At 37.5% G+C, this 13542-nt stretch overlaps 1 protein-coding gene across 3 annotated transcripts in view; it reads left to right on the forward strand.

The window, feature by feature from the left end:
• Positions 1 to 13542, forward strand: part of psd3l (pleckstrin and Sec7 domain containing 3, like) — a 163444-nt gene that overhangs the window by 118693 nt on the left and 31209 nt on the right. For all 3 annotated transcript variants that reach the window (XM_039676604.2, XM_089126337.1, XM_089126338.1), the window contains exon 10: positions 8732 to 8775. In XM_039676604.2, coding sequence (XP_039532538.2) covers positions 8732 to 8775 — 44 coding nt within the window. The remainder of the gene's footprint in view (positions 1 to 8731; positions 8776 to 13542) is intronic.

The raw sequence follows: 13542 nt of genomic DNA on the forward strand, positions 1-13542 counted from the left end.
ATCCATCCGTCCAACAGAGTAAACATCATTCACAGATATATTGTCCCTAATAACATCCCTGTGCTGTATGTTTCTATAGAAAGAATAATGCCAAGTCATGTTTGCTTACAGTGAATCTGTGTTGTGCGCATCACTCCAGAACTGACATCACTGCCTGCTGTTTATGATCTGCACAAGCTGACTGCCTGGTGTGATTTAGGATGCTTTCACATCTGTTGTTCGGTTAATTTGGTCCGGACCAAGGGTGAAAAATTCTACTTTGTAGCATTTTCAGGCGTTTTGGTTCCTTTTACCCCACACTGATTGCTCTGGTCTGAATCAGTTGATGAGTTGATGAAACAAACCAAAATGCAGTCACCTGACAACATCCACATCACTCTCTGCACTACGATTGGTCAGAATTAACGTGTGGGAAAATACAAACAGAACTCCCGGAACTCACAGAGGAGGAAAATCCGGCAGACATGCGGAGAGTTCGCTCCCGGTGTATGTTCAGAATCAGAATTCGCAAATCCCCTCATAAACAACAAAGTCTAAATGTGCTATAAATGAGAGATTCACTGTGCAGTGCAGATAACTTCAGTGTTTATGATGAACGCGGGAGTCAGTCATGGCTTATTGACAATCTTAAAAATAGTTCTGTTTAACTATGGCAGCTGGTTTAGTCCAGAAATGAGCAGTTATTTGGCAGTTGGGTCTGTTCGAGGTCTGATCACGTTCTCACCACCTCTTCAAGGAGGTCTCTGCCTAAACGAACCACACCAAGGGGGACAATGAACCCTAGTGCGATTCAATTGAACTAAATGGGCCAGGCTTTAACTAATGCAACCCTACTTTCTGTGACTGTCTGCTCCAGATTTACATTAAATTAGTAATTTTCCCCATTATCTATTTGTCCAGTAGTATTTTCTTTTAATTGGTCACATAACTAACAAACAAACAAACACACACACACACACACACACACACACTTGTTTTGTTCTTTAATTCTTTTGTTCTCATGTCAAGTGTAGCATGGGGTTTGGCAACAGTCAGTTCTGTCTGACAGCTCGGGTGATCAAGAGTTTCATGTTGAACATTTCTTACCTTGTTTTTTATTTTATTATTTTATTTTTTGGTAGAATTTACTCCTTCAATGTCATGTGACTGAATCTGGCATACAGACAAGTGAATAATAAATGTACATGCTACTTTTTTGGATTGAAAACTATCAAATGAAGTGTAATAAATAATTATTCTGGCCAAGATCTACCCATTTGGACAGGAACAGAATCATTTTCATGACAATCATAGGTAGGTCAATGATAAGAATGAAAAACATAATGACCCAGGAATTATATTTTGTCACCAAAAGATTGTACGATTTAAAATTTGTGTACACATTTCAAACACAAATGATACTGTATGCATAGATTATTTCACAGCTATTATTCTGAAATGAAAGTTGAACAGACTTTTTTTATAGCTCTCAATAAGAAATGCAAACATGTTGGCTGATAATCATTTCGTTATGCACAATAATCAATAAATGCCCAATTTTAGATATCTATAACATTTCAGGACACCAACTCACAAAAATTACAAACAGTAGTTCCAAATGGTGTGAATTTAGTCATCACAACATTATAATGTACAGAATGAAAGACAGATTGATGTTGAAATATTGAGATCTACAAAAATATACGTTGAAGCGTTTACTGAAGGCAAATTTAGCTAAATGGAAATATTGGTGGATAAGAACATGCAGTTAATTATCCAATATCAGCTAATATATGTACAATACTTGGTGATACTGATCAATTTAAATATAAGAAACCCACTAATAACAACTGATAATTGACATGGTGGCAGGATGTAGTACATTTCTAAATCTAGTCATCTTATGATCCTCACAAAGTTTTCACGCAAATTTCTTCTTGCTCCAAAGTGTCCATTGTGTAGCGACCTTGTAAACATGACAACAGACTGTCAGCCAATCGGATTAGACATTTGGCCGTTTTTTTTTTTTTTTTTTTTTTTTTTGAGACGGCTATTGAACTTATAATTACAATTCCACATCTGAAACTTAAATGATTAAACCTGCCTGCTCATAATTTGTTTTGTTTTTTTCAGCCAGTCATGGTGTGTTTATAGAGCATTAGTATGCGCTTTGAATTATAGATTCAGATGAAATCAGACTGAGGTGATGGATTTCTCACAGTGGATCTGTGAATTACTGCCTAGAGCAAGGCATGTTTGGAAGAATTGCAGGTCTCAAATTGCCTCATTATTCCAGAGCTGTTGTTATTATTCTTATTATTATTATCATAAACCACCTCAAGACACCCAGAGTTGTGCGTGAAAGTCTTATTGCGCTCGAAAGTAGAATTCTCCAATAAACTGCATTATTAGCATGCGTAGTCTATGCATGCCTCAGGGGCAGCGCTATGTGGTTGTTTGGCTCTTGATCATGTGAACAAGAGTAAATCTGTTGGTGATCTTCTGGGTAACATCTCTGAGCAGGACCAGGACGGCCTGTGTTCTCCGAATCTGTTGGGCAGCTTGCATCGGCTGTGTGAAATGTAAATGAATCGATCTCAACATTGGCTCACTTCAGAATGGGAGGAGCACCTCCTCTCCCCCTCTCTCCCTCTCTCTCTCTCTCTCTCTGTGTGTGTCTGACTCTACCAGTCACTGACGTGTTGCTCGCAGGGAAACTATCGCTCTGTATCCACACACTCCGGCGAGCGATGCAGGAGGAAGCAGCTTCGCTCGTGTCTTGAAGGCAGGGACGTTTGTGTGCCGTTCTGCTGTGCTCGTCTGTTGGTTTCACTCTTCTCCACTCCGCTGCCTCCTCACACGCTCGATCTCCTCTCTCGCTCCGTGCGCCCGCGTGTGTGTGTGAGGGCTCTAAGCGCAGGAGATGATCGGGGTGAACAGTGTTCAGGGCACGGGGAAGGTCCGCATGCGGCCCGGCGGGTCCGTGAAGTACGGCAGGGAGGAGTCGCTCAGGCGTCAGCCACAGCACCGCTCAAAGTCCCTCAAAGTGTCCAATTCTGCCGAATTCAACACCGGACTGCCCAAGAAGGAGAAGGTAACCAGCCTGACGTTTGCTGTGGTGTTTGTGTGCCTGGAATGGAGATGATTTCTTGGGCATTGTGAATGATGCTGTGTTAACATAATCTCTGTGGTTTTTGGACACTAGACGCGTACTAACGCTCTTCAGATAGCTCTGTTGTTAAGTGTGGCTCTGGTGTTGTGTTCAGTGTGGTGAGGTTGTGTCTGCAGCACTGGACGCAATATTTGCACTCCACAAAATACTGCATTTCCCACTGGATGAGACATCCAATCTGTGTTCTTGCACTGGATTTATGTCTGTACCTGAAGCCAGTAGTCATTAAGCCATGATAGATGGCTTTTTTGCTGCTATTGAATGACATGCATGCTGTTGTTAACATCTGTTATTGTGACGGCATTAACGTGTCACCTTGACCCGGGTTAACAGCGTCTCTCTGCCTTATTGGTCACTGATATATGGTTCATGCCAGCGTAACTGGGTCCTTCACACCCGTGTGTTTTCTGTTTGGTCTGATGTGTGTGCTGTCCTGCGGGCGGCATCCTGCTGCCACTGACACACACAGCTCATGTGAGAGGAACATGGCTTTGTGTTTGTACACACATGAACATTGGCATTTCTCACTGTGGCTGAACATTACTGCACACGCATACAGTAAACGGCAGTGCTAATTGTTTGTGCATTGGTTGCGATTCCTTTAAAAAACTGATGATTTAGCTAGATTTAGAGGCTTAAGTGATACGAGTTGGAGCATATTGGAGTTTATGGCTATATTTGAGCATTTTTGTTGTAAATAGCTTTTGTTAAATAATCACTGATTCATATATATATGAAGAGTTCAGATGCAAAAGCCTCTAAATCCCATTTGAAATTTTCTTCTTTAATGATGATTTTTATCAAACTTGTATATTTAAGTTCAGTGATTTCACTTAAATGGCAATGATAATTACCTATTAATTGTTATTTAAGTGAAATTACTAAACTTAAATATACAAGTTTGATAAAAATCATCATTAAAGAAGAAAATTTCAAATGGCATTTAGAGGCTTTTGCATCTGAACTCATATATATATATATATATATATATATATATATATACACACACACACAAATTGCAATATTATTTATATTTAAGATTTTATAATTGTGTTTAATTGTATTTGGAATAGATTTGATATCATTTTGAGCATGTTGCTCCTATAGACGTACAGTATAGTACAGTATAGGGTTGGCAGGGAGCAGTGTGGGAGACAGCGAGAGGGCGATGGAATCGGAAAGCTATATGTCGGACTGGAGCGGCGCCCACGCGGCTAATGATTCAGACAGATTTTTTTTAAACATGGTATTACTATTTTTTTTTACATGCATCAATTCACATTTTTTCTGTAATTTACAAGTATAGGTCACCAGGGCCAAATAGAAAGACAAAATAGTATTTTCAATCAGGTTTCAATTCCATCAACACACACTTAGTCATTGAAACTCACACTATTGGTTTGGTCTCAAACAAACATGTCAGTGTTTTGGAAACGCCACATTGTTTACACTCTTCCGGAAATCAGTCTACTTAGTTTTATTATTTAAATATAAAATATAGTGGACACCTTTTTCTTGATTTAGCTAATTGTCTGACCTAAAGTGCCTTACAGTATAGTATGTATTATCTTTTGCAACTTAAAACCGTCCAGTTACCAGACTAGCTAATTAACCACTAGGCCACATCACCCCCTATTGCACATGGGTAAAGACGGGGTTCACACTGTACGATTTCACCCATGATTTAGCCATCTGAGACTAGTTTTGAGAATCCTGAAAGATTACCAAAATCATTTTGACTTTTTCACCGACAGCCGATTAATGACCATTGTGATCAAACTTTCCCCCTGATGAAGATTTGCCTGTGTGCGAAGGTTTGAGGCTCAGTCCTGCAGTGTGACTTCTCCTGCACCATACTGTACGTCAACGCAGAGACCAATAGGAGCAGAGACCAAACCCTCGCTGGAGACTGCTTTTGCTTCCGGGCCACCATTTCTATCCCGCATGTAAACGCTGCTCGCGTCACAGACTGATGATGTAAAACTCCAGACGAGTCTTCATTTATGTGTCAGCAAAAACTAATTAACTATTGAGCACACTCCATTTAGAAAGATAAATATGAATATTAAATAAATTAAAACAATGGCTGGAATGTAGCTGAAGTATTTGTCGGTGAAGTTCAGATTCAGATTTTTTTAGGTAATTATTCAAGTCAACTGTCAAAAAGAACAAAGAAATTAATTCTTACGCAGTGAGTGTTCTCGGTTTCCTGCAAGTATTATTATTTTATTAATGTTAGATATATCTAATGCAAAAATTTTATATTCTACACTAGTAATAGGCATTTGTGTTTACATAGTATATGCGTGTACTGTGTATAATTATTGTTTTTTTTCTTCATAATTTACATTTATATCTAATTATTTTATATATAAATTACAAATTTTTCTTAAATATATACATGCATCAGAGTTTCCGCTAGAAAAAAATGGTGCTGGTCAAAGTGAACAGAAGCGTTCTCGTTTTACGGACATTTTGATGATATGCCGGTCAAATATCGCATATTAATTAGTCAAGTTGCAATGCGCATAAGCCACGTAAGGGGGCTTCTCACATATCGCATCTTTTCACGCTCAAGTTCGTTATTTAAAATGTAGATGCGCGCGGTATGCGTGTTTATAATGGAAACGACGCAGTCACGGTGCAACCAGGATGCGACGCGTTCATTTTTCCAAGCGCATCCCGCATCGCATCGAGATAAACATTTCGGTGTGGATTGAGATAGAGGTGCTACTGTTATTTAACGGAAAAAAAATTGCCAGTTTTTTGGAAGTTTCGTTCAGACGGATTCAGTGTTATCTCTTATTTTTTTAGTTATTTAAGTAAAAAAATATATATTTAGTGTTGGCCAATTTTATGTTTTTTTTATTTGTATTATTTTACTCTGTTTTTCTCTGTTGTCACTGTCAGAAATGCTGCAAGAGCGTGAAAATTTGATCTGAATCCAGATCGATAAGAGGAGCGATGTCCACAGACTCGATGCTTGTAAAATATGGCTGTGCAAAAAAATAGATTTTTCGATTAATCGTTTTTTAAAATGTGTTCGATTCAAAATCGATTCTCAACGGCCACGAATCGATTTTTTTCCATATAAAGGGCTCGCGGACGCGGTGCTGCATCTTCTCGTCTCTCTGCACTAGGCAAGCGCTGCAGCTGTCGATACACACACGCGTTTAGGAGTCGGGACATGACAGAATATTCACTTAACAATCGGGCCAGCATCGCATCGTAACCTATGATCGTAACTAACGTTTATCATTTTCACGTCTTTTTAAGTTTTACAAGCAATGTTAAACTATCCCGTGCTCGCGCACTCTCAGAGATGTCTTTCACTGCGTGCACAGTAACGTTACAGCCTAAATCTGCCTCACAAACAGCTTGCCAGAAACAAAAGTTTTATCCCTGGATTATATCACTTTAACAGTTAAAACACGCAACATTATGTCAAAACTCTGGTCTTGGTGAGTAACCTCGTAAAGACAGTCGGTAATGTCTTAAATTAGCATTCAACGCGTGTAACAGAAAGTTAATGAAACAGTAATGGATTCGCGCACTAGTTCTTAAAGTGAACGCAGCCATTTGTGTCAGTCATTAATTCTGTTGTCATAACAACAGAATATAGTATTAATTGTAAGCAATCAGAATTAATAGCCTTTTTATTTAATTCAGTCTGGACTAAAAAGACTATCCAGTGTTATTTTACATTGGATTACTTTATTCAGTTTCTGTAGTATTTCTGACATACCCAAAAAACTACCCCAAAATGTCTCTTAATTTGTGTCTTTATTCTATTGTATTTATTTGTGCTACTTTTTTCAATTTAATTCAAAGATTGAAATCAAGCTTCCATACATAAACTCTTAAAACAAAAATAAACAAAAAATTACATTACCATTTAGGTAAGATCAATGTAAAAAAAATGTCTAAATATTTATATATTTATTTATCTATATCTATCTTAAACATAAAATAACATGATACTGTTTGATCAAGCTGTGCGACTGTTCTGACTTTTTTTGTATATTGCATCAAAATCCTGTTTATTCTTTGTATGCATTTAGTAAATAAAAAGAGTTTTATATACAGGTTTATGGCTCTTAATTTCCTTGTATTAATTAACCACTAGTAAACTTATGTCCACTGTTCTTTTTTATAAATATATGATTTATATTACATCTTCATTATAGTCGAATCGAGAATTAAATCAGGAATCAAAATCGAAAATTGAATCGAGAATCGAAATCGAATCGAGAATCGAAATCGAATCGAACTGAGAGCTTGTGAATCGAAATCGAATCGAAATTGAAATGTGAATCGATACCCAGCCCTATTGTAAAATGGCAAATAATCCTTCTGACCGGTCGGTGTGTTTTTGCTTTATACATTTTAGGCTCAGATTCAGATTGTGTTAGGGGGGTGGGATTATTAGGACATTTTAATTGGACAATTTGACCAAAGAGATTTAATTTTGTCAGACATTTAATTTTTTTCCCGGCCAATGTCCGGTAATTACCGCACAACGGAAACCCTGATATACATGTGTGTATTTACTGTATACAAAATAATTATACATAGTGCTCACACTTATATTATGTAAACACAAACTTTTATTTTGGATGCAATTAATGACTGCCCAGCATTAATTGTGACCCTTTGGATGATTTACAACACTGAACTGGTTTGGCATTGAAACCTCGCCACGAGTCCACGACAGGCATGTTGGGCCAGAAGTGCATTTGACCATTCACATCAGTGTTCACGATCACGTGTGCCTATATGTATACCTATATGCGTTCAAAAGCAGCCGTCTGTCAGTCAGAAAGCACAGACTGGATTCATGACTATAGTTTTTCTGCACCAGTACGTCCCAGTACTACAAAGGACCACAGACATACGGTCATGACCCATCATGTGTGGTCTCTCAGCTTCATGTAACATCAGTGTTTTGAGAGATCAGCCGTTTGAGTGTCTTCTCTGGGTCACATCAGTGTTACGGGGAGGTTGCTCATGTGAAATGTGTATCAGATGACAGTCTGTCTATTGAATCTCGCATGCTCATGAATGTGGCGAAGCCCTTTTGGTCATTTGAGACCTGCACCGGGTGTGTGGCATGGTTCTCAATGTGTGCGTGTGGTCTGTGACTTAATATTCATGCTAACAAATGAGATATCTGCAGCATTTTGAGGTTTAGCTTGACCTTTTCGCTCATACTTCACGCAGGAGTCTGGGTGTGCATTTGCATAAATACTGCAAATGAATTGTGTGACATTTTCCCAATGAAATGAATTTCACTGATGGCACTGCATGAGAAAGATCCATTAGTGTCCAGAGGAGACAGTGTTTCATTATAACCGATTCTACAGTGACTGACTTCATAATAACTCAGTGAGATGGTATATTAAATTAAAGACCACACGCCTAGTTACAGTTACACAGATCACACATAACATGGAGCAGATCTCACATGTGAAGAACAGTTATTTCAGGAGGTTAAATGAATATCTTCTACTTCAGGTGAATAGGAATTATATTAAAATGTACCATACTAAGTCGTTTTCTTTTCTTGTTTTTTCCATGCAGGTGTTGTATAACTCCATCAAGAATGAGAAGCTGGAATGGGCCGTGTAAGTACTTACACATTCACCACCACCATTCATGCCTTTTAAAAAGAGTTAACAGAAAATTGTGGAGAAAAAGCAATAAATTGTGCTTTATAAGATCTGGAAATGTGCAGGCTGGATTCAAGCTGGGATTCCCATGAGCACATGCAATATTCACTGGCCCGCAGATCCTCCGCCAGCACCTTTCTAAAGCCTCAAGGCCTTACAAGGGGTGAAAGAAATGAGTGGTTTTATTTTTATCTCCATCATCGCTGGCTTTGGTGCCCGCAGCACACCAATACACATCAAATACATGCTCCAATTAAGGCCCAAGTGTGTGATGGTGTGCTTTTCAGTCAAATGATTAGATTGGTGGCATTTGAGACATGAGCTGTAATTATGATCTTGAAAACATGACATTAGACTGACAGTGTGCCTCACTGATAACAGTCATAGAGCGAGACATCGTCCCATTGTGCCCAATCACAGCCAGCCCTCGCCAACTCTCTGCTCTAACCTAGGGCTGTGCGATTATTGATTAACCTCTCTCAATATTTTCTGGGATTTTATCGATAACGATAATTAGATGATATTTTGGTACCTTGACAGGTTTGGGACTGCCATTTTTAACCTAATTATATGCATGCATCATCTTTTGGGTCAATTTAAATAAATTAAGTCAAATTCAATTATAATAATAAGACACAATGGGGCTGTTACCAATCAAATAAATTTAAGTTTGAAGAGAATTCATCTTTGCCTTGCAGAGGAAACACAGAGGCTGCCGTTTTCATTGCATTTGAAGTGGCATTTAGATGAGTGTTTAATGGAGCTCAGAGGTGACAAATGATTCATTCAAATGGCTGATTCATTCAGTAATGAAGCATTTGACTTAAGCATCTGTCTTAATCCATTTTAGTCATTGATTCAACGGATTTGTTCAAAATGCTGATTCCTTCAGTAAGGACACGCCTGTGTGTTGCTCAGAGACGCAATTACAGTGCTGTGGTTTTGTTTTGGAAAATATTTTTTGGCGAAATAGAGCAAAAACAGGCAATATGGCATATATTAAGTCACTTTATATTAACTTCTTGTTTATTAATCTTCAAATCTAAAATCAATATCACATTTATCATGCTGAAAACTGCACTCTTTGTGTGATATATATATATAAACTATATTTAATGATATAAATATTGTGTAAATCAGTCTAAATGCGCATCCGCACTAGTCCAATCTACAAGACTACATCACATAGTTAATGCATGCGCTCTCTGGGTGTGTGTGAGGGATATACTGGATAATGTCAGATCGCACTTCATTAAAACAACAATTACGATATCGCAGACGATATACATCACACACCTACTCCAGCCACAAACCAGAGCTCGCTCTGCCTGAGCCAGAGGAAACGATTCGAACCTTCAAACCTATCTCTGTTGCTGAAACATGGAGTGTACTGCAGTTATTTGCAGATTAAATATTACGTGATATCACGTTTGAATATATTGTTTATTAAAGCAATACGCCCTAAAAACCATTGTACCAAGAAACCAAAACATTAAACATTAAAATGTACTGTTTTTAACGTATAAACACAAGATATGAATACAAAACATATACATATGATTGTGTAGACAAAATGATTCAGTATTGAATCTGGAATGTTTCTTTAAATCAACTTTGCCGCCAAGCAGCGTTTAGCTGAATGGTTGCCAAACAACACCCCAACCACAGTGGTGGAGTAACACTGAATTAATGAGGGCCGGGTCTGTGTTTATAGAGGATTTTACAAAAGCTGCAAACATCACATATGTGAATATTTTGCAAAGAGGGAATTTGGTTAGAAATAAAACTGTTTCAATGCCTCAAGTCTTGAATTGAAATTTTTAGATGAACCCTTTCTATTTGTTGAAGATTTTAAAAATTTAGAGATTTTAAGATTAGGCACATTTTTCATTTTGTTCATTTGTTCATTTTGTTCAACTCACACTTTTGAAACTTGTTTGGTCCACATTCAGTTTTTACTGGATTATTTGGATCTTTGCTTAAAAAAAAAAAAAACAATTTTGTCCAGTATGCACAAATTTGGCTAAAAGGTTCTTTAGTGCAAACCCCACAAAAGGTACAGTCTGTATTTTATTTATTTATTCAAAATTATTGCTCTCAGCAATGCCCTCATGAACAGGAGATGAGACATATTGAAATGGTACTTAGTAAATGTTATTGCCATCTTACCCTGAATGTATCTGAGCAGCCAGGGCACAACACCACCTAATGCCCCAGAAACTCAGTGAAGATGGTTAACACATGAGTGATTACACTAGGCACATCAAGTTGTGAGAGTGGTCTCTTTAGATTTTTATGGCCCAAGTTAATTCACTAATAATAAATAAATATTCACTAATAATAAATAAATCGACTGAAGACAAGTGCTGCTGTGTCTTAGCAATTCTTTTACAATATTTTCACCACAATAGTGCTTTCTATGGTAGATTTTTTTTTCTTTTGCACCTTACTTGAATTTACTTATAGTCGACACCCTAGCGTCTACAGTCGACACTTGTAAAGAAATTATACTCGGGTGAATTCACCCAGGCTTTAATCACGGCCGGAGGATCTCAGACCAGTTTCAGAGACAATCCCACCAGCAAAAACAATTCAATAGTTTTTAAGGAACAGGAGCATGACAAAGGTGACATGATTCATTACATAATTTTCCTACAATGTGATTGGTTCTTATTCAGCAAACACTACTGTTTCTAGGGAAAAGCTTTGTTATTCAAAGTGATGAGTTTATAAATTCAGATATCTGTCTGGTTTCATTTTACCTTTTATTATATTCGGACATGATTCAGTCACACTGACTGCCTTTGAGTTTGACCAAATTGTTTGGAAACATTTCAGGTTTCAAAAGCATATAATTGTTAATCCTGCAATAAAAATAAATGTTAGTAATAATGAATTAATTAGGAAATGCAGTTACACACCTGCAGGTTATAGGTGGGAAAAAAAGACCAAGTAGGTCAAAAAATCAACAACAACAATAAAAAACAACGAACTCCTGCACACTATCAGTACTTGCAAATGAGTTTCAAAATTGTATTAGAAATGTTTCGGTCTCACGACCTCCATCAGGCATATACAAATATTCAAAATCATTCCCATTTAAAATAATCACATGAAAAATCAATGCACAGATCCATTTGCAACCAATTAGGCTCAATGACTGAATACATAATTAACACCATATCATCATAAACAGGTGCAAACATAATAATGAAGAAAAAGTAATAATTAATTGAAAAATCCACCACACTTCTTAGAACTGGCAGACAGTGTTGGTAACATTACAAGTAACAAGTTATGTAATCACATTACTTTTTTTCAACTAATAATGGACATTTTTTAAAACTTTAAAAATGTACAAAAAAAAAATCTGTTATGCATACAAGAAAGACAAGTGACTTTGTCTCTCATGTATTGACTGACAGCTCTATTGTCCCCATGTTGGGAGAATCGTAAGTGCAGAGGCGTGTATGTGAAAACATGATGAGTATTGTAGTTCTAGGCTAAATGTGAACATCCGTTTACTCATCTCACTTGCACAAAAATGAATTCAGTGTTCCTCAAAACAAAAGGAATTAACCTGAAAAGCAAACTCTAATTATTATGCAAACCTCCAATAATTAAACGCATTTAATTGGCTGCACCAATCACATCGCCGTATCTGATAAAGGTGGGCCAGAGGCGAGATGACGACAGCGCTGTGACGTTGAACTCATTGGTAAACATTGCAGGATGGCTATGGGTGAACACCAGTTGTTAACGGCTTTGCCCGCTACAATGAAGGAATTAAAGGACAACTCCGGCGCAAAATGAACCTTTGGTCTAATTACACATTGTTACCTAGTCAACCGTTATCTGAGATTTGTTTTCATGATTGCCGAATGTAAATAGTTTTATCTATAAAAACAGTTTAGCCTATAACGCTAGTATAACGCTAGTCTATAGGGCATAGAGTAATGACAAATAAAAATCACTTTTTATTACCACTAACAAGGCTCAAAATAGCCCCACAGTAACACTGTAGCACAATAAGGATCCATACATTCAAACCGAAGCATTGAGAACTTTGTCAGTGTCCATACCGTTTAATAAGAAGGTATTTTATACACACAGTCAACTTTGCGAATACAGGAAGAAGCCATCTTTGAAAAATAGTCTCTACCAGTCGATCTACGAACGCCGATCCAAGTGCGCTGGTGAGATGTGAATAAAGTGATAATGTGAGCGCGAACAGTAGGCAACATGTACATATTAAAGAGAAGAAAGTGGTTCGTGTTTGTGTTTCTTCCGGAAACAACGGACCAAATGAGATTCTGCACAGTTCAGCGCACTTGGATCGGCGTTCGTAGATTGACTGGTAGAGACTATATTTTAAAGATGGCTTCTTCCTGTATTCGTGAAGTTGACTGTGTGTATAAAATATCTTCTTATTAAACTGTATGGACACTGACAAAGTTCTCAATGCTTCGGTTTGAATGTATGGATCCTTATTGTGCTACCGTGTTACTGTGGGGCTATTTTGAGCCTTGTTAGTGGTAATAAAAAGCGATTTTTATTTGTCATTACTCTATGCCCTATATACTAGCGTTATACTAGCATTATAGGCTAAACTGTTTTAATAGATAAAACTATTTAGATTCGGCAATCATGAAAAAAAATCTCAGATAACGGTTGAATACGTAACAATGTGCAATTAGACCAAAGGTTCATTTTGCGCCAGAG

The sequence above is a fragment of the Pimephales promelas genome, chromosome 23, assembly GCF_988280905.1.
Source record: "Pimephales promelas chromosome 23, fPimPro1.hap1.1, whole genome shotgun sequence".
NCBI lineage: Eukaryota > Metazoa > Chordata > Actinopteri > Cypriniformes > Leuciscidae > Pimephales > Pimephales promelas.